The following is a 25,444-nucleotide window of genomic DNA, read 5'->3' as shown; positions in this document are numbered from 1 at the left end:
TTCATTGAGTCCATAGATATTTATTATGGTTATATCTTCATGTTCAATTGATCCTTTAATCATTATATAATGTCCTTCTTTGTCTCATATGGTGGTTTTTGTCTTAAAGTCAATTTGATCAGAAATTAATATTGCCACTTCTGCTCTCTTACAGTTGCCATTTGCTTGATATATCTTTTTCCAACCTAAAAAATTTCTTTTTATTTTGTGATTTGAGTGAAAGGTTTACAGAGCAAATTCATTTTCCATACAGCAGTTCACATACACTTTGTCTCGTGACATTGACTACAGTTTCCCACAATGCAGCAGCTCTGTTCCTACTTTCTTTTCCCTGTGTCCTTCCCTCCCATGCACTCCTGCCCTCCCAAGCTGTCTCCCTGTGCATATACAGCCTTTCTATTCTCCCATGATTGATCTCTCCAATGATCAGTTCATATGCCTGTCTTTTGTTTGTCTGGAAGCCATAGGAGTGGGTTCAATTCCAGATCTGAAGGTCAGGTAGGGGCCATAGTTTTAGGGGTTCCACCAGGCTCTATCAGACCAGCAAACCTGGCCCCTTTTGTTTTTTATAATTTTGAGTTTTGTTCCACATTGTTCGTCCACTCTATCCAGGGTCTGCTACATAGATCCCTCTCTAAGTGGTTGACAGTGGTAGCCAGGCACCATCTAGTTCTTCTGGTCCCATAGTCATATAGGCTGAGGATTACATGGTGTACCAGTTAGTCCCTTGGACTAATTGTTTCCACGTGTCTTTGGTTTTTTTCATCCTTCTTTGCTCTGGGCAAGGAGAGACCCATCGTTGCATCTAGATGGCCATTTGCAAGCTTAAAAGCTTTAAAAGATCCCAGTCGCTACTCACCAAAGTAGGATGTAGAACAATGTTTTTGTGTAGTATGTTATGCCAATTTAGCTTGATGTCCCCTGGGGTCATGGTCCCGAGCCCATAGGTCCAGCTGCTCGATCCCTCGGGGTAGCTGGCTGTGGCCAAGAAGTGACTACAACCTTGTCCCTTATCAGCTCTACTGCATACCTGGAAATTTTTACAGATCGTACAAATACACTTATAGAAACATTGATGATTGACTTATTTCACTCAGCATAATGTCCTCTAGGTTCATCCATATTATGGGAAGTTTTGAAGATTCATTGTTCTTTAACGTTGCATAGTATTCCATTGTGTGTATTTGCCGTAGTTTTTTTTTTTTTTTAATCCATTCATCTATTGATGGGTATTTAGGTTGTTTCCATCTTTTTTGCTATTGTGTGTCAGAGTGCAATGAACATGATGTGCGTATATCTATTTGTGTCACAGCTCTTATTTCTCTATGCTATATACCTAGTAGTGGGATTGCTGGCTCACATGATATTTCTTTTCTAGCTTTTTAAGGAAGTGCCATTCTGTTTTCCACAGCGGTTGCACCATTTTACAGTTCCACCAGGCAATGTATGAGGGTTCCATTCTCCTCACACCCTTGCCAGCATTTGTTGTTTTGTGTTCTTTTGAACTTTGCTGTTAGTGCTGTGGTGAGATGATATGTCGCTGTTGTTTTTATTTGCATCTGTCTAATGGCAGAGGAGCTCTGGTGGTGCTGTGATTAAAGTATTGGGCTGCTAACCAAAAGTTCGATGGTCCAAACTTACCAGCTGTCTGCAGGAGAAAGATGAGGCAGTCTGCTTCTGTAAAGATTTATAACCATATGGGGGAGTTCTTCTACTCTGTCTGTATGGTTGCTATCAGTTGGAATGGAGTCAATGGTATTGGGTTGTTCTTTTGTAAATGGCTCATGATCATGAGCATTTCTTCATGGATTTGTTGACTGCCTGAATGTCTTCTTTGGTGAAGTGTCTGTTCATGCCCTCTGCTCATTTTTAAATTGGATTATTTGTCTTTTTGTTGTTGAGATGTTCAAGTTTTCTATAAATTTTAGAGATCAGCTCCTTTTCTGATATGTCATTGTCAAAACTTCTCCCCACTCTGTGGGTTCTCTTTTTACTCTTTTGGTGAAATATTTTGATGCACATAAGTGTCTAATTTTTAGAAGGTCCTAGTCATCTCTTCTGTCTTTTGGTGTTTGTGTGTTTTTACTCATGTTTGATAGTATTTTTATGCCATCATGTATTAGGGCCCCTAAGTTTGTCCTGGTTTTTTTCTTTGATGGTCTTTATAGTTTTAGGGTTTATCAGGTACTGAATGCAACTTGCATTCATTTTTGTACATGATGTGAGATAAGGGTCCTGTTTCATTTTTCTGCAAATGATATCCAATTTTCCTAGCACCATTTGTTAAAGAGACTCTCTCTTCCCCATTTAATGAGTTTTAGCCCTTTTTCAAAGATCAGCTTTTCATAGGTGTATGGATTTACTTCTGGGTTCTCAGTTCTTTTCCATCGATCTATGTGTCTGTCATTGTACCAGTAATAGGTTATAATTACCATGGCTGTGCAGTAGGTTTTGAGATCAGGAAGTGTGAGCCCTCCTACTTTCTTCTTCTTCTTCTTTAGTAGTGCTTTACTTTCCTGGGGTCTTCCTTTCAATACAAAATTGATGATTAGTTTTTCCATCTATTTAAAGAATGATGATGGAATTTGGATCAGGGTTGCATTCTGTCTGTATATCACTTGGAGTAGTATTGACCTTTTCATCATAAGTCTTCCTATCTTTGAGCATGGTATATTCTTCCATTTATGTAGGTCTCTTATAGGTTCCTTATAGTAGTGTTTTGTAGTTTTCTTTGTACAGGTCTTTTGGGTCTTTGATTAGATTTATTCCTAAGTACTTCATCTTTTGGGTTGCTATTGTAAATGGTACTAATTAGGTTATTTCCTTTTCATACTTCTCTTTGTTCATGCAGCAGAATCCAACTGATTTTTATGTGTTGATCTCACAAGCTGCAGCTATTTCTATTAGATTCAATAGTTTTCTTGTTGAGTCTCTAGAATTTTCTATGTATAGAATCATATCATCTTAAAATAGTTAGTTTTACTTCTTCTTTTCCAGTTTGGATGCTCTTTCTTTCCCTTTCTTGCCTTATCGCTCTGGCTACTACTTCTAATACAATGTTGAGTATGAGTGGTGATACAGGCATCCTTGTCTGCTCTCCATTAACAAGGGGAATGCTTTCAGTCTTTCTCCATTGAGAATAATGTGGGCTGTTGATGTTGTATGTTGTTGTTGTTGTTATTTGCCATCGAGTCGGCCCCGACTCATAGCGTTGATGTTGTATATATACCCTTAATTGTGTGGAGGAATTTCTCTTTGAGTCCTATTTTATTCCGTGTTTTTGTCAGGAATGGGTGTTGGATTTTGTCAAATGCCTTTTTTGCATTGATTGATATGATCATGTAGTTCTTTTCCTTTGTTTTATTTATGTAGTAGATTATATTGATTGTTTTTCTAATGTGGAACCATCCTTGCATACCTGGCATAAATCCCACCTTGTTCATGATGTATTATTTTCTTGATACAGTGTTGGATTCTGTTGGCTAGGATTTTGTTGAGATTTTTTGCATCTATGTTTGTAAGGTATATTGGTCTATAATTTTCTTTTTCAGTGGTGTTTTGCTTGTCTTTGGTGTCAGGGTTGTGTCTACTTCATAAAATGAATTCAGGAGTATCCTCTCCTGTTCTATTCTCTGGATGCTTGGTACAATTTGCAATTGAAACTGTCTGGGGGTTTGTTTGTTTGTTTGGATGGAGTTTTATTTATTTATTTATACTTTTTTTTTTTTTTTTAATTGTGATTTGGGTGACAATTTACAGAGCAAATTCACTTTCCATACAGCAATTCACACACACGTTGTCTCATAACATTGACTACAATTTACCCCAAGGCAACAGCTCCCCTCCCACTTCCTTCCCATAGTTACCTCTTCCCTGTGTCCATCCCTCCATGCACCCCTGCCCCCTGAACTGTCTCCCTGTGAATAAACAGCCCTTCTTTTTCCCATGATTGTTCTCTCCAAGGAGTGTATCTACCTCAGGTAAATGTTCAACTCATATGCCTGTCTTTTGTTTGGCTGGAAGCCACAAGTGCGGGTTCAATTCCAGACCTGAAGGGCAGCTAGGGACCATAGTCTCAGTGGTTCCATCAGGCTCTATCAGACCATCAAACCTGATCCCGCTCCTTTTTTTTCCCAAATGATTTTGAGTTTTGTTCCACATTGTTCTCCCTCTCTATCCAGGATCTCCTACATAGATTCCCCTCCGAGTGGTTGACAGTGGTAGCTGGACACCATCTAGTTCTTCTGGTCTCATAGTCATGTAGGCTGAGGATCTCATGGTGTACCAGTTGTGAGGACTAATTGTTTCCATGAATCTTTGGTTTTCTTCATTCTTCTTTGCTCTGGACAAGGAGAGACCCATCATTGCATCTACATGGCAGCTTGCAGGCTTTTAAGATCTCAGTCACTACTCACCAAAGTAGGAGGTGGAACACATTTTGTGTAGTATGTTATGCCAATTGAACTTGATGTCCCCTGTGACAATGGTGGGCCAAGACTTTTTTTTTTTTAAATGAAGTGTTCAATTTCTTTTTTTGTTAAGGGTCTATTCAAATTTTCAACCTTAATCTGTATTAGTTTAGGTAGTAAGTATATTTATAAATATCTGAATATTTATAAATATCTATCTATATGTATATAAGTATATAAATATCTGAAATACCCATTTCTTCTAGGTTTACAAATGTGTTGGGTACAGTTCCTCATGGTATCCTGAGATTTTATTTCAGTTGGTTCTGTTGTGACATTGCACATTTCATTATAATTCATGTTATTTACATCTTCTCTTTTTCCATTGTTAGATTTTCCAGTGGTATGTTGACTTAATTAGTCCTTCAAAGAATCAGTTTCTAGTCTTTTTGATTCTATTGTTTTCTGTTTCATTTATTTCTAGTAAAACCTTAATTATTTCTTTTCTTCTGGTAACTGTTGGCTTATTTTATGGATCTTTTGCTAATTATTAGAGATGTTGTGTTAAAGTGTTGATTTTGGCTTTTTCTTCTTCTTTTTTTTTTTGATGTGTGTTTATTGCTATAAATTTCCTTCTGAGCACTGCTATTGCTGTCCCAAAGATTTTGGTATGTTGTACTTTAATTCCCATTTGATTCAAGGAATTCTTAAATTTCATTTTTTATTTCTTCTATTATACAGTAGTTTTTAAGCCAGGTGGTGTTCAGTTTTCATGTGTTTGATTTTTTTTTTTCCTTGATGTTCCTAATGTTGATTTCTAATTTTATAGTGTTGTGATCTGATTTTATAATGTTGAGATGCTTTGCAGTATTTTGATGTTTTTAAATTTATTGAGTCTTATTTTGTGGCCTAATATATGATCTATACTGGAGAATGTTCCATGTGTGTGGGAAAAGAATGTATATTTTGCTGTTGTTGGGTGGAGTGTTCTGTATATGTCTAAGAGCTAAGTTGGTTGATTGTGTTTAGTTCTTCTGTTCTGACCTTCATAGGTGATATATTAAAGTCTCCTACTATTATTGTGGAGTTGTCTATTTTTCTTTTCAATTCTGTTAAAGTTTGATTTATGTATTTTGATGCTCTTTCATTGGTGCATAAATATTTATTATGGTTATATCCTCATTTTCCATTGACTCTTTAATCATTACATAATGTCCTTCTTGTCTCTTATGCTGTTTTTTGCCTTAAAGACTATTTTGCAGAAATTAATATTGCCACTCCTGCTCTATTTTGATTGCCATTTGTTTGGTATATTTTTTTTTTTTTTTTTTTTTTGTCTTTGTGACTAGGGCATGTCTCTTGTAGACAGCATATTATTGATGGGTCATTTTTTCTGCAACTCTCTGTCTCTTGACTGATCCATTTAAGCCATTCACATTCAGTGTAATTATTGACAAATGTGGATTTATTGCTGTCATTTTGTTATGTGTGTTTTTTATGCTGCTGCTCATTTATTATATACAATTTTGTGTACTGAGCTCATTTTGTTTATGAATTTTCATTTCCTTTGTATTTATTACTTTCCTCTTTTATTTTGATAAGAAGGTGTATTAATTTTTTTGAGGTCACCCTGTAATTTATTATTTTCTTCCCATGTTTAATACAGTCCATTCTATCTTGAAATTGTCTTGACTTCCTCTCCATTTGGATGCTTTGTAACTACACTATTTATTCCCTCTTTTTGTTTTGTACTTGTTCTCACTTACAAATTGACGTTTATGGTTCCCTGTTTTCAATCTTCTAGGTTTATTTTACTTTGGATACTTCCATATCTGGATTGGTTTATGTGTCATGTTGTCATGTGTGTTAATCTGTTTGTTTTCTGTCATTGTTGGTTCTGTTTCCGAAGGACTCCTTTAGCATTTCTTGTATGGCTGACCTGGCTTTTACAAATTCCCTTAATTTCTGCTTATCTGGAAACGTCCTAATTTTGCCATCATAATTGAGGGACAAATTTGCTGGGTACATAATTCTTGGTTGGCAACTTTATATATCGTATTTTTACATATGTGATTTCTGCTCAGAAATCAAAGCTTAGTCTTATTGGTTGCCTTTTTGTAGGTAACTTTTCATTTTTCTTGAGCTGCTTTCAGGATTCTTTCTTTGTCTTTGGTTCTGAAAAGTTTGATTATGGTATTTGTCTTGGTAATTTTCTTTTGGAGTCTGTTCTGTTTGGGGTTTGTTCAACTTCTTTAATGTATATTTTCCCATCTTTCATCATATTATGGAAGTTGTTTTCCAACAAGTCTTTGACAGTTTTCTTTCTGTTTTTGTTTGTTTGTTGTTGTTACTGTTTCTTCCTGTTTGGGAATTCCAGTCACACATAAGTTACTCATTTTGATGGTGTCTCATGCAAATTTTAGGCTTTCTTCATTTTTTTCCATTTGTTTTTTCTGATTGTTCTTCTAATGAAATAGTATTGAGAGATTCTTGCTAATTCTGTCTTCCATTAATTCAAGTCTATTCCTTTGTCCTTTCAATGGGTTATCTCTCTGAAATCTTACTATTAATCTTCTGGATTTCTATTGGCTGTTTCTGCATGGTTTCTAATTTTTCCAGTTCTTGTGTTTATTTCCTATATTCTTCTAGAGTTTTGTCTTTGTTTTCCTTGATTTTCAGTGTTTTTCATTGATCTGTCTCTCAATCTGTTGAAGATATTTAAATATAATTCTTTTGAATTCCTTGGCAGGTAGTTCCAATTCCATTTCTTCCTCAGGGAGGCTTTCCAGCTCTGCATTTTTGTCCCTTGTTTGTACTACTTGCTTATTTGTGTGAACTGAGATTGTCTTTTGTCTCCAAGACACTGTATTGTTGTTGTATTTGTATTTAATTGGTGATGGTATGTTGTGTTTTGCCCAGGTTTTTTTTTTTTTTTTTAAATATGTCCAAATGAATGTGGTTGGTATGCTAATCTGTTTGCTCTATTGGCAGCACAGACACTCACCAGCTGTCTCTTGGTGGATGTGATAGAGGATGAGAATGGGTGCACAGATCTTTGTTAGCTGTTCATGTAAAGTAGTTGAGGGCAGGTTAGGCTGGTTGTTGGCCATTGTCATTGAAAAGTTCGTGCAGAGGTAGATGGTGGAAGTGCAGGATGTTTCCAAGTTGTTATATATTGGTGGACACGGTTGCTAACTCTTGCTAGTTGGCACACAAAAAAAACAAAAATACACACACACAAAGAACAAAAAATACAAACAATACAACAGAAAGAAAATAATGAGTAAGATAAAAGAAACAAAGAACACGAAACACAAACAAACAAGAACCACAAAAAGAGAAAAAAATAAATGAAAAGGAAAAGGATAATAAGGAAAACACCAAAATCTAGGGAGGTAGAAAAAAGAAGTGAGAATAAGAGACAGAGAATAGTAAATAAGAAAAGAAAAACAAGGGATGAGAAAAAATGAAAAGGGAAAAAGAACAAGAAAAACAAGAGAAGAAAAAGGAATGGAAAGAAAATTTTAAAAATGACAGGAGAAAATTGAAGAGGCAGGACACTATTCTGGTATTTCTGATGGCTGAGCATCTGGTGAGGGACAGGGCATCTGCTTCCAAAAGCAGTTCTTATGAGCCCAAAAGGTGGCTAGTGGCAAGGTACCTGGTTACAGAAGGAATTCCTGCTGGCCTAGAAAGTAGGTAGGGGGTAGGGCATTTGATCCCAGAAGGAGTTCCTGTTGGTCCAACAGGCGGGTTGCCTGGTCCCTGAAGGAGTTCTTTTGTCATCCCAAAAGGCAACTGGAAGCAGGTGCCTGGTCCCAGAAGTTCTTGCTGGCCCACAAGGTGGTTGGGGCAGAGTGCCTGGACCCAGAAGAAGTTCCTGCTATCCCAAAGGGCAACTAGGATCAGGGTCCTGGTCCTAGGAGAAGTTCCTCCCAGCTCAAAAGGTGGCTGGGAGCAGGGAGCTTTGTCCCAGAAAGTGTTTCTGCCTGTCCAGAGGTGAATGCCTATTCTGGGATCGAATTCCTGTTGGTCTGGGTGGGTGGAGTTGGGGGATGGCCACACCTCTGATCATTGTGAGGACGTGGGGAATATGGTGAATAGTGAACATTTCTGGTCTCCAGCTACCAGTGTGGGTGCCTGTGCGGTTCTCGGCAAACGGGAACTGATTTTCAGGTTGCTGCCTCAACTGGAAAGCTGCTTGCAAAAATCCAAAATGGCCACACTGTCAAGCCAGTTGACAGTTCACAGCTCTGTTTATCTGCTTGTTTACTGTTCTCATTCATTTTCTTCTTCTAGTTGGAATTCGATCCACTTCTTTATCCTTTCCTTCGAAGTTCAGAGTTCTAAGATTGTCATCTGTATCTGTTTCATTTGGTTTCTCGTTTCTTTTTTGTAGAGGGTCTGGGTAGCTTGTCTGCCTATTTTTCCATGTTGCCAGCAGTCCTATTTAGTATGATTTAAAGCTTTTAATTTATTAAGTTTTTCTAAGCTGGCTTTTTCATCCACCTCTCTTGTTCAACATTAATCAGTGTGTTTCTGTAGACTGCTAGGAATTCACTGAAAGGACTTCATATTGTAAATTTTAATACAATGTTATTCTCTTTTTTTTAGCATTCTGTATGTATTTTTTAATCTCTACCTGTATGCAAGGCACAGTCCTAACCACCCAAGCACTGATCCTGTGTATCGTTGAAGCACTAGTTCCAAGATACGTTAAGAAGTTAATGAAAATAGAGTCTGTAGTCAAAGAAGTTGAAAAATGTTAGATTAAATTTTTTTTCAACAAATATCTTTACTGCTAGATGTTTCAGTGTCCTTAATATTCTAATGTTCATTGTTAGTCTCCATGAGGAGAATATATATATTGTGTTCCCTAGATTTACATGATGTTAGACTCCTTTTTTTCTCAGGACATCTTGAGGATTGGTGTTCTGAGGGAATATTTTTAGATAAAGGCTTCATGAGAGGAAAAATGCAACCTCTTTGACTCTGTGCTCAACATATATGTAGTGTATATACACATACAATATGTAATAGAAATACTTGAGGCTTATACATCTAATTTTACTAAATTTGAGTCTGATTTCTAACTTGTTTTTCGAAAACTTTTATTTCAGATGGAGAACAAAACAAAACTTAGATTATTGTTTTCTAATGATGTATGCTCAGGAAAAGGGCATATATTATATTCAGGTAAGTGTGGGTTTTCTTTTAATGCTTTTCACTTTTAAAGAAAAATGTAGTATCAAGAATATATTTTCATTGAAATAGGAAACTTTTGAAAGCATAAACCCTCTAAGAGCTAGAAGATCACAAGTGCGTATCAGAGCGCAAGAGGATCCATCATAGTAGTTGAAAATGTGGGCTTGAGGCTCCATGCTCTGGGTTAGCAAGAATACCAGCTCTCCACTTAGTGATGTGACAGCAGTCAGGTCATTTATCTCCTTCCCTTTCCTTTTATTCCTCCATCTTCTCTGTCATTTTCCCTCATTCAACTGTTAAAAAGAACTGGTATATAATTATTTGCCAAATTTTAAAGATAGATTTCTTTACAATCTTTTAATGGTCTTATAATAGGGTAATGATTTGTTTTTTAAAAATAGCATGATAAAACTACACTTACATTGACAATCATATAAAACTGAGGTTTAGTTCTAAAGGTACAATTTTTAGTAGCATAGCCATAACACTATACATGTAGAATTATTACATAGCATTATAGTTTTTAAGCTAGCTCAGTGCACAACAGCTTTCCTTTCTTTAAACAAAGAAGGTCTTTATCCCTTGTTCAAAATGCAGATATCCCTGAGATGTATACTATATTAAGCCTATCAGTTATTACAGTTTATTGTAAAAAGTTTATCTGATCTTTCCTGAAAGATTGTTAATTAGAGGTGGCAAGAAAAAGCACTGGGTCCCTGAGTCAGGTGGGGGTTAGAGAGAGGGGAAAAAAAAAAAAACATAGTATTACAGGGGAAGACAAATACCATGACGAGACTTTGCCTCCTTTGACATTTTACCTAAGGCAACCTACACACAACACACACACACACACACACACACAAAATCTGCAAATAAACCTATTGCCTTTGAGTCAATTCCAACTTACAGTGACCTTATGTGATTCAGAGTAGCATGCACTCTATGGGGTTTTCAGTGCCATGTAATCTTAAGGAAGTATATTGCCAGGCCTTTCTTTCATGGTGACATTGGGTAGATTCAAACTACCAATATTTCCTTCCTTGGTTCACAGGATAGAAAATTTACATGTTGAATTTAAGCATTAATTTTAGAGTGTATAACAGCGACTAAACAGTATAAAAGTTTTGCATGTAAAAATACAATATCTGAGATTTAGATAATGTATTTCCTTTAAATATTGAAGAAGAGTCTTATTTTAATTTTAAAATAATAAGAAAAACACTTTATTTTAACACATACCAGATATTTTTTAGCTGAACTTCGCTGTTCTTTTCTAGGGCCAATATATAAATAACTGACATTATGGTAAAAAACTTTACATAGAGAATGATTTTAAGATGTAATTAGATTGCTTTTAAAATTTGTTCCAAATTTCTCTTCAAAAAGAGAGTTAGTAGAACCGGAAAGCCTTTTTTATGGAGTACTGGAAGAGTAAATAAATGTATAGGAAATTAAGAAAGGAATGGGGTTAAGAAAGAGGATGGTAGGAACAACTTTTCCTGAGTGAGATCAGTATGTCAGATATTACAACAATAGCAGCAAATATAAACTAATATTTACTGCATGCCTACCATGTGTCAAGCATTGTTCTTTACAGTTTGTTCTTTTCACTTATTTATTCATTTAATCCAGACGTTTTTACATTTACAAGATCATACTACCTGCCTAAGACACTTGACTGCTAACCAGAAGGCTGGCGGTTCAAATCCACCAGCCACTCCTCAGAAGGAAGGTTGGGCAATCTACTTCCATAGTGATACCGCCTTGGAAACCCAAGGGAGGGGTCGCTGAGTTGGGTCTGACTCAATGGCAAATAACAACAACAAAAGCATACTGTCTTATAATCTGCTTTGCTGTTGCCTCTCTCATTATAGACATCTTAATGTGCCAGGAAATACAGATTAGTATAATTTTTAATTACTCCTTGAAGTACCATTTTCCAGATACCATAACAACCTTATTTTGATCATTTAGATTGCTTCCAGTTTTTCATTGTTACAAAGATGAAGCTGGTGAACATTCTTAAATTATCATATCTGCCCTAAAATTACAACTCAGAAAAGACAGAATTGTTCTATATTTATGATCTACAAAATACTGGTGGGGAAAACACATTAGCCTGAAAAATCCTCAATTTAATGCTAGTTTTGAATATTTATAGATATATATGTATGTTTAAGAAGCCCTGGTGATACAGCGGTTAAGTGCTCAGCTGCTAGGCCAGACGTTGTCAGTTTGAACCCACTAGCAGCTCTGTGAAAGAAAGTTATGGCAGTCTGCTTCTGTAAAGATTACAGCCTTGAAAACCCTATGGGACAGTTCTGCCCTATCCTACAGGGTTGGTAAGAGCCAGAATTGACACCACTGCATTGGGTTTTTTTTTTTTTTTAATCTTGATACATGTTCACATATATCTGTATATGTGTGTGTGTGTGTTATATGTGTGTATGTATAATATTCCTCCTCTTTCTTATACTATATTCACATACTACAAAAATAGTATTTTGTATCTTTTTTACTTCCCTCTGTAAACTAGGAAATCCTAATGAGAGATAAGTTAGATTATTCAGAGTAGCTTTTGCCATGACAAAATACTCATGTTAGAGAAGCACGTATGTTCATTCAAAAACTTGTGCATGAATGTTCGTAACAGCTTTATTCATAATAGCCTAAAACTGGAAGCAACCCAAATGTCCTCCAACAAGTGAATGGTGAAACTGAGGAAAGTCCATACCATAAAATACTATGCATTGAGGTTGTTAGAGATTTCATTTTATTTAGATCCACAATCAACACCATGGAAACAGCAGTCAAGAAATCAGATATCATAGTGCACCAGGCAAATCTGCTGCAAAAGACCTCTTTGAAGTGTTAAGGAGCCACAGTGTCTCTTGGAAGACTAAGGTGCTCCTAACCCAAGCCATAGATATTCAGTTGCCTCATATGTGTGAAAGCTGGACAATGAAGGCAGAAGACTGAAGAAGAGTTGATGCCTTTGAATTGTGGTGTTGGTGAAGAATACTGAAAATACCAGGGGCTGCCAGAAGAATGAACAAATCTGTCCTGGAAGAAGAAAAGCTGGAACGTTCCTTGGAAGAGAGAATGGCCAGATTTTTTCTCACCTACTTCAGTCATGTTGTCAGAAGGGACCATTCACTGGAGAAGGATATTATGCTTGGTAAAGTGGAGGATTAGTGAAAAAGGGGAAGACCCTCCATGAGATGGATTGACACAGTGGCTGCAATGATGGGCTCAGTCATAGCAAGGATAGTGAGGATGGCACAGGACCAGGCAGTGTTTCATTGTACACAGGATCACTGTGAGTTGGAGTTAGCACTGGCAACAACAATTGTGCCATTGTTCATATGACAAGAAGAGGATACAACATGAGCAGAGAAAAATTGAATTATAGTATATCTATGTAATGGAATATTATATATCTATTAAAAAGACAATTTAAATATATATTAACCTGGAAAAATATTGATCATATTAACAGGAAAAAAAACAGTTTTGTAGTATGATCCTTCTTTTATTAAAATAAAAAGGGATATAAGAACCTTATGTAAAGGTCTGTATATACTGTACGTGCATACAGAAGGTATCAAATGGTACACATCCAACTTTTAACAACTAGCGAGAAAGAGGGTGAAAAGAGAAAGCTGCTTCCTTTTTCTTTGATCTTCTCTTGGACTTGGTACATGTTGTACCTCAAAAGCAGAAAGTGCTTAAAGCCTATAAAAATTGTTGTCTTTTGGAAAGAAAAAGGATAGTGGGCAGCATAAAAAGACCAAGAAGGAATAATTGATGAAGGGGCATTGTTATTTCCCACAGTAAAGGGGTAGTTTAGTTGACATGCTGTGCATGTTTTCCATTTTATTCTCCTCATTTTCTTTTAATAATACTTATTTTTATGTTTGCATCAACTAGTATTTTCTTTATAAAATCTTGAGTTTTTCAGTTACAATACCCTTTTAAATCTCCCCTTCTGTTTCTTATTTATTAATATGATTGTTCAATTTCCTTTAGCTTGAAGATGATATTATTGTCAAACAGAATTACTTTAATACTATAAAAAATTTTGCACTTCAACTTTCTTCTGAGGAGTGGATGATTTTAGAGTTTTCCCAGCTGGGCTTCATTGGTAAGAGCAAGTATCTGATTCATCTGCTTTTCTAAGTAATTTTGACTTTTTCAAAATCTTAAACTAATTTTTCTTTTACTCTAAAATTATCTTTTTTCTATGTAGATTAAAAAGATTGACTGATTGCTTTCAAGAAGATTTAACATAGGTGAACTTTCTTGTATAAAATGATGAAAGTCAGCCCTGAAAAGAGTTTTGAGATTTCTAATTTTCTAATATCTATTCTAAGATTCCACAGGGTAGCTCTACTGGCTTCTTATGTGTACACAATGACAGCTGTGATTCTAGTGCACATGTTTGGTTTATTCTCTATTATCACCAGTTCTTCTTTTATAGCCCAATGGTATTACAAGATTTGAGTCTTTTAAAAAAAGTACCACAGTAATGGTGTTCCTGACATTTTCATGTAATGCATGAAGTTCTCAGTCAGTGATTAACTTTTTATTCATTTTTTTTTGACTAGTTGAGGTGTTCATTTTAATTTGTTTTCATTAAACTTTCTAAATTAGCCACCCAAGAAGAATATATTTAAAGATGAAGAATTTAAGGAAATTTATGGATTTTTTTAAAAACACTCAAGGACAACATTCCACTTCCTATAGCATTTTAAAAATTTAAGTATTAGAGACTAGACCTTTGACTTTGTTGATCCTTTAATGCAAAACTTATTTAAAAAGTCAAAAAGCACCTTGTAAAGATTTCAAGGAAGACAGAATTAGGATCCTTGTTTTTTGCATTTATTGATTTAGTTAAAAATTATTTATCTTAACCATTCATGTTTCTCTTTTATGGAGAGAATCTTAATGAGACGTGAAGGAAAAAAAATCTCTGACTTGGTTTTTTAATCTTTTGAGCCAGTGGCTGTGTGATAGATTTTGTAATAGAAAAAGTCAGAAGTTTAGTATATCCATTTATACCCACATAGTAACTCAAAAGAGTATTTAGCTAAAGAAAGTTTGTTTGTTTATAATACAAGTGGGAAAACGTCATGATAATTTTTAGGTAAAAGCATACGCTTAGTGTAAATTTCACTTATTTAAATTGTTTTGATACTTTTTTTCCTTATTACAGCTATTGACATGGAATATCTTTTCAGGTAAAATGTTTCAAGCACCAGACCTCACTCTGATTGTAGAATTCATATTTATGTTTTATAAGGAGAAACCCATTGATTGGCTTTTAGACCATATTCTCTGGGTGAAAGTCTGCAACCCTGAAAAAGATGCAGTAAGTTAATTTTTCATGGGGGTGGAAGTGGCTTCTATATTTCATGTAAGTGACTTTTATTGAGGCAATTTTGTGAAGAGACAATTAAATAGGCAGTTCTAGGAGAACAGTGTTCAGTGTTTCCACTGAAAGTTTAAATTGCCTGCCATCTTTCTTGAACTGATAAAAAATTTTTATATTAGCGACTTTTAAATAGCAGTAAAAAATTTTGTAATTCAAGGAAGCCTGTTGCTTTACAATGATCTTTATTTAAATCACTGATAAAAGTTTATTATGCCTTTAGGCTCTGCTATTTCATTACTGTTGGATAGAGGTGTTGATCACATCTATCTTCTTTGAGGTGTTCTTTCAGTTTGTTTTTTTTATTCTCTGTCAACTCTTCCCCACCCCCCACCCAAATACTTTGGGAACAATATTAGACCCCAGCACGTCTGGAAATAAGGAATAAAATAGAAATAATATTTTATACAAAAACAAGGGCAAGTAAAAAACTGTGCCTTTTAGTATATTATATTACTTATAAGAAGCCAATGTTCATACTAATGTGCTTAATTTTAGAATAATGGTGAGCAAGCAAGTAAGTAAATTATGATTTTTGCTTTAATTATTGAGCTCTGATGTCACAGTGGTGGAAGCACTCAGCTGCTAACTGAAGAGTTGATGATTTGAACCCAGCAGCCACTCAGCAGGAGAAAAATGTTGTGGTCTGCTTCCATAAAGATTTATAGCCTTGGAAACCCTGTAGAGAAATTCTCTGTCCTATAGGGAAGGTTGGGCAATCCTACTTCCGTAGTGATACTGCCTCAGAAACCCAAGGAGGGGTCGCTATGAGTCAGGGCCGACTCGACGGCACATAACAACAACAACAACATAGGGTCTTTAAGACTTGGGAGCAACTTGACTACAATGAGTTTTTCAGCTTTGATTTTCCAAATATTGTTATTTCCATAGAAATCTTATTGTAAGAAGTAATAAGATATGTTTTCCTTGTCCAATTTGAATTGCATCTCTGAAATAAATATAATGTTTAGTTTATTTAGTGTAAGTATAAACAAAATAAGAATACAGATACTTATAAGGAATAAGAACTAAATATTTATTGTAAGCATGTCATTAAAAGGTGAGTTAACATTCATTGTAACAAATAAACATTTAGTTTGACTTCATGATCTTATATTTTGAAGAATAGGTTGATTAGCCTACTTGCCAATTAATTTTTTAGACACTGCCATCTGGTGTCTATAAGCTATAATTGCAGTCTTCTTGTTTTAAAGAAAGAGTAACCTTGTTCTGTGTATTTTCACCAAAAAGAAAAAGAGAGAAACCACTTTGTTGGAGCAAATCTTGGGAGATAGTAAAATTTTAAAGTATCTACTTTGCAGCAACAACTGAACATATAAATTGATTTGAGCATCTCATTTTTAAAGTCCTATTGTTGATATTTACAGGAATTTTTAATATAGGAGACAAAGAAGTTAATGCCATCTTTACCCTCCTACAGCACACTTGAATTTAATTGATAATGTGCAGTTTTATCTAATGTGTAGTTAGGTTCTAAAATCAGCACATGAGGTGGTAAAACTCTGATAGTAAAATTAAAACTGTGAAAACCCTATAAATCCTTCATAAATTTTTATTTAATCCTTTGGGCAATTTTATCTTTTCCTTCACTCTTCCTTAGTCCATGGTTTTGTTTTGTTTTTCAATTATGGTAAAAAGTACATGAAAAAACATTTGCCAATTATGCAATTTTTACATGTCCAATTCAATGACAATTACGTTCATCATGTTATGTGAAAATTACCACTGTCCTTTCCCAGATTATTTCACCACACTTAAACTCAGTGCCCCCTAAGTACATTTCCTTTCCCTTCCTCTTCCCAGTAACCACTCTTTCTGGCTACTCTGGTAACCACTAATACATTTTGATCTATAATTATTTGCCTATTTCATATAAGTGGGATCATGTAATATTTGTCTTTTTGTGACAGGCTTGTTTCACTCAACATAGTGTTTTGTTTTGTTTAATTTTCATTGTGATTTGGGTGAAACTTTACAGAGCAAATTCACTTTCCATACAGCAGCTCACATACACTTTATACATGGCATGACTGCAATTTCCCACAGTGCAACAGCTCCCCTCCCAGTTTTTCCCCATAGTTACCTCTTCCCTGTGTCCATCCCTTCCTTGCACTCCTGCCCCCTGAACTGTCTCCCTGTGCATACACAGCCCTTCTATTCTCCCATGATTGTTCTCTCCAAGGAGTATATCTATCTAATGTAAATGTTCAGCTCATATGCCTGTCTTTTGTTTGGCTGGAAGCCACAGAAGTGAGTTTAATTCTAGCCCTGAAGGGCAGCGAGGGGCCATAGTCTCATAGGTTCCACCAGGCTCTATCAGACCAACAAATCTAGTCCTTTTTTTTTTTTTTTTCATGATTTTGAATTTTGTTCCACATTGTTCTCCCACTCTATCCAGGATCACCTACATAGATCCCCCTCTGAGTGGTTGACATTGGTAGCCGGGCACCATCTAGTTCTTCTGGTCTCATAGTTAATATAGGCTGAGGATCGTATGGTGTACCAGTCCCTTTGACTAATTGTTTCCATGCGTCTTTGGTTTTCTTCATTCTTCTTTGATCTGGACAAGGAGAGACCCATTGTTGCATCTAGATGGCTGCTTGCAAGCTTTTAAGATCTCAGTCGCTACTTCCAAAGTACGATATGGAACAATGTTTTCATATAGTGTTATGCTAATTGAACTTGGTGTCCCTTGTGACCGTGGTCCTCAGCCCACACCTTTTCCTATCTTTTTTTTTTTTTTTACTATTCTTCCCCTCCCAGGTCCTAGTTTACATCTTTTTTTTTTTTTTTTCTTTTCCTATCTTTTTAATAACTCTTTGTGCATTTTAATATTAAAAGTCATATCTATATTAACATACCTTGAAGAATGGTTGAAGTTAATTCTTTTATATTATACTTTGATGTACTCATTTTTAATCTTCTGATCATGTCTGTTTGTCAACCAGAAAACTCAACCTCACTGCTATTGTGTCAATTCCAGCTCATGGCAACCCCCATTAGGTTTCCAAGGTTGTAAATCTTCACGAAAGCAGACTGCCTCATCTTCCTCTCACAGGGTGGCTGGTGGGTTTGAACCACCAGAATTCTGGTTAGCAGCCAAATGCTTTAACCACTATACCTCCAGAGCTCCTTTGTCTCTTTGTCAAGTAGGTAGCAAATCTATTAATGCCTCAGAGAGGAACATAAGAAACACATGGCTTAGAATTATGAGCTGAAGTTGCTTTTTTTTTCATTATTTTTCTAAAGGACTTAATTTTTTCAGGTGAGATGAAATTTCACTTTATTATGTAACAATAACTTTTTTTTTTTTAAATACTTAGAAACACTGTGATAGACAGAAAGCAAATCTGCGAATTCGCTTTAGACCTTCCCTTTTCCAGCATGTTGGACTTCATTCTTCACTGTCAGGAAAAATTCAGAAACTAACGGTTGGTGATTTAACTTTATTTTCCTCATGGGTATATAATTTGTTGTTTAGTGTATAGTTATTGCTCTTCCTCTTAAGTGTAAAAAGCTATAGATTGTTTAATATCATACATGTCTTTTCTCCTAGGATAAAGATTACATGAAACCTTTACTTCTTAAAATCCATGTAAACCCACCCGCAGAAGTATCTACTTCCATGAAGGTCTACCAAGGACATACACTGGAGAAAACTTATATGGGGGAGGATTTCTTCTGGGCTATCACTCCAATATCTGGAGACTACATCTTATTTAAATTTGATAAGCCAGTCAATGTAGAAAGGTTGGTGATTATTGAAATATATTTGGCCTTGGAATTTAAACCTCTTGTTCATAGTGTGATTTATGATACAATTTTTGGGTGTAACAGATGTGAGGAAACTGTGGTCCAAAATTGCTGGGTTATAAATTACATTCAATGTAACTTAGTAATAGAATGGGTGAGTTAATATAAGCATTAGTTACCATGTTTGATAGATTCTGTTGGTTTTTCTAAGCTTATATTTAGTGTAACTTCTAAAATGTTTTATGTAGAACACTCCCTCAGAAATCTCAAATTCGTTTTCATGTCTTTATTCTAGAATATTCCTTAAGTTTTAACTGAGAGCTAGTTGATTAACCCAGCAATTTGTTTGAAATGATAATTTGAGAAAATACAACTGTTCCTAGTCAGTAGTTTTGCAAATACTGGATTATTTTTAGTATATCATAGAGGAATATTACAACCCTTATATCTTTTTCAGCATTTATACGCATTTTTCAAACTTAAGACTTCTTTCTCCATGTTTTTTTATTTAAAGTCATGATTCCTTCAACTTTTCCTCAGTCCTAAGTGTGCTCCACAGCCTGTCAATGGCATACTTAAATGTAATCCCCAGAATAGAAGGCCTGTGGAGCACACTTAAGACTGAGGAAAAATTGAAGGAATCATGACTGTTAAATAATATGGCTTTGTGTGAGGGCAATTTGATTTTTGAATATTCCAAAAATCTTTTTGAATAATTCATTTAATGTGGTCAAATTAAACATAATGTCACTGATTTTCTTTTTTTACTCTAAAGTGATTCCAAAGAAGTTTTCTTTTTTTAATTCACTTTTATTGTGGTGAAAACACACACCAAGACATATACCAACATAAGAACTTTCAGAGAAATTTTAAGTGGTGAAAATATTTTAAGCAATGGTAATATCAAATGTAATATAACACATTTATATTTGGATAAATAGATAATATTTACTTTGTTATTATTTAATGTTCATTTTCACAGTGTACAGTAATACTGTGCATGTTGAGGTATTGTTTATCACACTTAAAGAGTCATCATAGAATTTGAAACAACATCAAGGTCTATTAGTAAACATTTGGCTAAGTAAGTGATGGTTTTTGTAAGCAGTTTGGAATGCTGTGATCAGTTTTAAAAAATAATGACATAGGACTTCTGATAGGATGGCAGAATAGGCAGACAAGCTACACAGATCATCTTTAACAAAGAAAAGAGAAACCAGTTGACACAGATACAGAAGATAATCCTGCAGCCCTGAACTTTTAAAGAAAGTGGATTAAACACCAACTAGTAGAAGAACCTGAATGAAAACAGTGAGTTATGAGACAAATGGAGTTGAGGACTGTCAGTTATCCTGATGGCACTGACAGCCTGAATATTTCCAAGTGGTGTTAGGACTTGAGAATTAACCTAAAAATAGGCCCTGCTCACCAAGGGTTGCATGGACAACTGCGCTGGTGGCTGATGACTAAAAAGAGAAACCACAGAGAAGGAGAAGAACTGAACTGTGGACAGCTGTCTAGAGAGTGAAGCCATTTTGAATGTTTACAAGCAGCAGCCATTTTGGATATTTAAAGTGACAGCATTCTCATTCAGATTCCAGGGACTTAAGAATAGGCTCTGCTTGCCAAAGACAGCACAAACATACAGGAGGCTGACAACTGGAAAGGAGACAGGAAATAAGTGCTGCCAACGATCAAATAGAGGAACACAGTACCCTGCTTACTCAGATAACATCAAAAGAAAACTAAAATCTTGGGTGAATTGCTCCAATGTACAATCACCAATTAAATATAAATAAAAACATCACAGTGTCTCAGAGACAACAGACCATCACAGTCCACACAAAGAAGCAAGATAACACAGTAGAAGCAAGACACACACCCAGAACACATCCCTGAGGAAGAAGCTGTATTGGAACACCCTGATAAGGAATTCAAAAGAATTATATTTAGTTACCTTCAATGGATTGAGAGACAGATCCAGGAAAACACTGACAAAATTGAGGAAAACACAGAGAAAACCCTGGAACAATTTTGGAAGACAATACAAGAAGAAAATGACAAAATAAATGAAAAATTAGAAATGATACAAAATCTACAGATAGAAATCCAGAAGATTAATACTAAATTCTCAGAAATAGATAACACATTGAATGGGCAAAGGAGTAGAAATAAATCAGTGGAAGACAGAATTAGTGAGATTGAAGACAAATACCTCAATACTTCTTTGGAAAGGATCAGTCAGAAAAAAAGATCAAAACAAAATGAAGAAAGCCTAAGGTTCATGTGGGATACCATCAAAAGAAATAATCTACATGTAATGAGAATTCTAGAACAGAAAGAGATAAATAAAACCACAGAGAAAATAGTGGATGATTTGTTGGAACAGAATTTTCTTGATATGATGAAAGACGAAAATATATCCATTCAAGGGGCTCTGGTGGCATGGTGCCTAAGGCATTTGGCTGCTAAGCAGAAGGCTGGTGGTTCAAACCCACCAGCCACTCCTCAGAAGGAAGGTTGGACAATCTACTTCCATATTGATACCACCTCAGAAACCCAAGGGGGGGGGGGCGTCGCTATGAGTCAAATTCGACTTTAGGTCAGTGAGTTTTTTTTTCTTCTTTTTTTAACGAATCCCAAAAGAAAATCACAAAGACATGTCATCATCAAACTCACCAAAACGAAAGACAAGAATCCTGAAAGTAGTATAGGAAAAATGAAAAGTTACCTACAAAGGGCAACCTATAAGGCTAAGCTCTGATTTCTTGGCAGAAACCATGCAGGCAAAAAGGCAATTGGAGAGTATATATAAAACCTGAAAGAAAAAAAGTTCCAACCAAGAATTATATACCCAGGAAAATTGTCCCACAAATATGATGGTAAAATTAGGACATTTCCAGATAAGCAAAAATTAAGAGAATTTGTTAAAACAGACCAGCCTTACAAGAGATGCTAAAGGGAGTCCTTTGGACAGAGAACCAACAACAGCAAACAGCAACCTGCCATTAATATACATGATAACATAACCCAGAAAAAACCCAGTTATGAAAGTATCCAAAGTAAATAAGCTTACAGGATTGTGAACAGGGAAAGAGAGACATCAATTGGCAAATGAGATCGACTACACACTAAAAAGAGGGAATAAATTATGTAGTTACAGAACTTTTAAGTGGTGAGGAAGTCAAGACAATTGCAAGATAGAAAGGACTATTCTAAACTTGGGAAGAAAATTATAAATCACAAGGTAACCTCAAAGAAAAATGATAAACCTTCACATCAAAATAAAAAAGAGGATGAGCACAAATATTCATCAAATACTAAAACAATAGCAATGAAGGAAGTGACAACATGATATATAAACAAAACAAGCTCAACATAGAAAATTATATGGAACAAAGAAATCACTAACTCCATGAAAAATCACATAACAAAATGACAGCAACAAATTCATACTTCTCGATAATTACACTGAATGTCAATGGATTAAATACTCTACTCAAGAGACGGAGAGTTGCAGACTGGATAAGAAAACATAACCCATTGATATGCTGTCTACAAGAGACACACTTTAGAGAGAAAGACAAAAATAGACTAAAAATCAAAGGTTGGAAAAAGATATGCCAAGCAAATGGCAACCATAAAAGAGCAGGAGTGGCAATATTAATTTCTGATAAAATTGACTTTAAGACAAAAACCACCATAAGAAACAAGGAAGGACATCATCTAATGATTAAAGGATCGATGGATCAAGAGGACATAACCATAATAAATATCTATGGACCCAATGAAAGAGCCCCAAAATACATAAATCAGACTTTCACAGAATTGAAAAGACAAACAGATGACTCCACAGTTACAGTTTCAATGAAAGAGAGAACAACTGGAAAGAAATTCAACAAAGACACAAAAGAACTAAACAATACAATCCACCAACTTGACCTCATTGACATCTTCAGAGCACTTCACCCAACAACAGCACAATATACATTCTTTTCCAGTTCACATGGAACATTCTCCAGGATAGACCATATGTTCAGCCACAAAGCATAAAATTCACAACCTCTTCACTAATCGTGAGAAGTCTTTCAGTAATCGGCATACTTTTCGTCATAGGCTTCTATTCCAAAGACCTAATCATCGAAGCCGCAAGTAGGTCCTATACCAATGCCTGAGCCCTAGAAATCACCCTGATTGCAACATCCATAACAGCTGTATAAAATACCCAGATCATCTTCTTTGCCCTACTCGGGCAACCCCGATTCCCTGCCCTAATGATAATTAATGAAAACAACCTATTCCTCATGAGAACCATTAAATGCCTAACTATTGGCAGTATCTTCAGCAGCTATATTATTTCCCTTAATCTTAGCCCCACTACAGTACCGCAAGTAATTATACCTCCCTTCATCAAATATATTGTTTTTATTTGCCGTTGAGTCAGCCCCGACTCATAGCGACCCCTCCTTGGGTTTCCGAGGCAGTATCACTATGGAAGTAGGATTGCCCAACCTTCCTTCCGAGGAGTGGCTGGTGGGTTTGAACTGCCAGCCTTCTGGTTAGCAGTCAAGTGCCTTAGGCACTATGCTACCAGAGCTCCTTCATCAAATATATAGCACTTGGCAATCAGACTTACTGGTTTCCTATAATTTCCTGTAAATTTAAACACAATGAAATACCGCAAAACATTTTCTCAGATCACAATGTTATAAAATTAGAAATCAACAATGGGAAGATCAGTGGAAAAACAGCAAACATGTGGAAACTGACACCCTCCTTGAAAATGGGTGGGTACTTGGAAGGGGATCTATGTAGGAGATCCTTGATAGAGAGGAAGAACAATGTGGAACAAAACCTAAAATCATTTGGAGGGGGAAAAAAAAAAAGTGGGGACCAGGTTTGCTGGTCCGATAGAGCCTGGTGGAACCACTGAGACTATGGCCCCGAACTGCCCTTTAGGTCTGGAATTGAACTCACACTTGTGGTTTCCAGCCAAACAAAATACAGGCATGTGAGTTAAACATTTACCTCAAGTAAATACACACCTTGGATAGAACAATCATGGGAGAAAGAAGGGCTGCTTATGCACAGGGAGACAGCTCAGGGGGCAGGAGAGTATGGAGGGATGGACACTAGGAAGAGGTAACTATGGGGAGGAAGTGGGAGGGGAGCTGTTGCATTGTGGTAAACTGTGGTCAATGACATGAGACAAAGTATATGTGAACTCCTGTATGGAAAGTGAATTTGCTTTGTAAATCTTCACCCAAATCACAATAAAAAAGAACAAAAGAAAAGAAAATGGGTGGGTAATAGAAGAAATAAAAAATGAAATGAAAAAATTCCTTGAATCGAATGAGAATGAAAACACAACATACCAAAATCTTTGGAACACAGCAATAAATGTACACAACAGAAAAGAAAGAACCAAAATCAACCCCTTAACCCAAAATCTCCAACAATTAGAAAAGAGCAGCAAAAAAAGCCTACAGTCACCAGAAGAAAGAAAATAATAAAGATTTGAGCAGAAATCAATGAAATAGAAAATAGACAGTAGAAAAAATCAGCAAGACTAGAAGTAGGTTCTTTGAAAGGATTAATAAAATTGATAAGCCACTGGCAAATTTAACAAAGGAAAAGAGGGAGAGAATACAGATAACATGAATAAGAGATGAATTGGGTGACATTACAGCAGAACCAACTGAAATAAAAAGGATAATATCAAGATACTATGAAGAACTGTACTCCAACAAATTTGAAAATTTAGAAAAAATAGATATCTATAAACATACTACTTACCTAAACTAACACAGACTGAGGTGGAAAAGTTGAACAGACCCATAACAAAAGAAGAAATTGAACAGGTCATTAAAAAATTACCAACAAAAAAAGCCCTGGCCCAGACGGTTTCACTGGAGAATTCTACTGAACATTCAAGAGAAGAACTGACAGCAATCCTACTCAAACCGTTTCAGAACATACAAAAGGACGGAATTCTCCCAAATTCATTTTATGAAGCAAGCATAACCTTAATACCCAAACCAGGCAAAGATATTGTTAAAAAGGAAAATTACAGACCAATATTCCTCCTGAATATAGATGCAAAAATGTTCAACAAAATCCTAGCCAATAGACTCCAACAACATATCAGAAAAATAATACATTATGACCAAGTGAGATTCATACCAGGTACTCAAGAATGGGATGATTCACCATTAGAAAAGCAATCAACATCATCCATCGCATAAATAAAACAAGGGAAAAGAACCATATGATCATATCAATTGATGCAGAGAAGGCATTTGATAAAATCCAACACCCATTCCTTATTTAAAAAAAAAAAAAAAAAACTCGCAGCAAAATAGGAATAGAGGGAAATTCCTCAACATAATAAAGGGTGTATATGCAAAACCAACAGCCAACATTGTTCTCAATGGAGAGAGATTGAACCATTCCCTTTCCAAACAGGAACCAGGCAAGGATGCCCTCTGTCACTTCTATTCAACATTGTATTGGAAATCCTAGCCAGGGCAGTAAGGCAAGAAAGGGAAATCAGTGGCATCAAGTTGGTAAGGAAGAAATAAAACTTTTCCTATTTGCTAATGATATAATCCTGTGCATAGAAAAC

The 25,444-nt window shown here is 35.6% G+C and overlaps 1 protein-coding gene across 1 annotated transcript in view; it reads left to right on the top strand.

Moving 5' to 3' along the window:
* The window catches only part of MGAT4A (alpha-1,3-mannosyl-glycoprotein 4-beta-N-acetylglucosaminyltransferase A), a 173,290-nt gene that overhangs the window by 118,822 nt on the left and 29,024 nt on the right, over positions 1-25,444 (top strand). The window contains exons 7-11 of the mRNA XM_007959460.2: positions 9,530-9,605; positions 13,644-13,758; positions 14,855-14,985; positions 18,390-18,497; positions 18,623-18,816. Of these exons, the coding sequence (XP_007957651.1) occupies positions 9,530-9,605; positions 13,644-13,758; positions 14,855-14,985; positions 18,390-18,497; positions 18,623-18,816 (624 nt within the window). The remainder of the gene's footprint in view (positions 1-9,529; positions 9,606-13,643; positions 13,759-14,854; positions 14,986-18,389; positions 18,498-18,622; positions 18,817-25,444) is intronic.

The sequence above is a fragment of the Orycteropus afer genome, unplaced genomic scaffold, assembly GCF_000298275.1.
Source record: "Orycteropus afer afer isolate SDZICR_OR568_19922 unplaced genomic scaffold, OryAfe1.0 scaffold00017, whole genome shotgun sequence".
In the NCBI taxonomy this organism is placed as follows: Eukaryota; Metazoa; Chordata; class Mammalia; order Tubulidentata; family Orycteropodidae; genus Orycteropus; species Orycteropus afer.
This window is presented reverse-complemented; position numbering and strand designations above follow the sequence as displayed.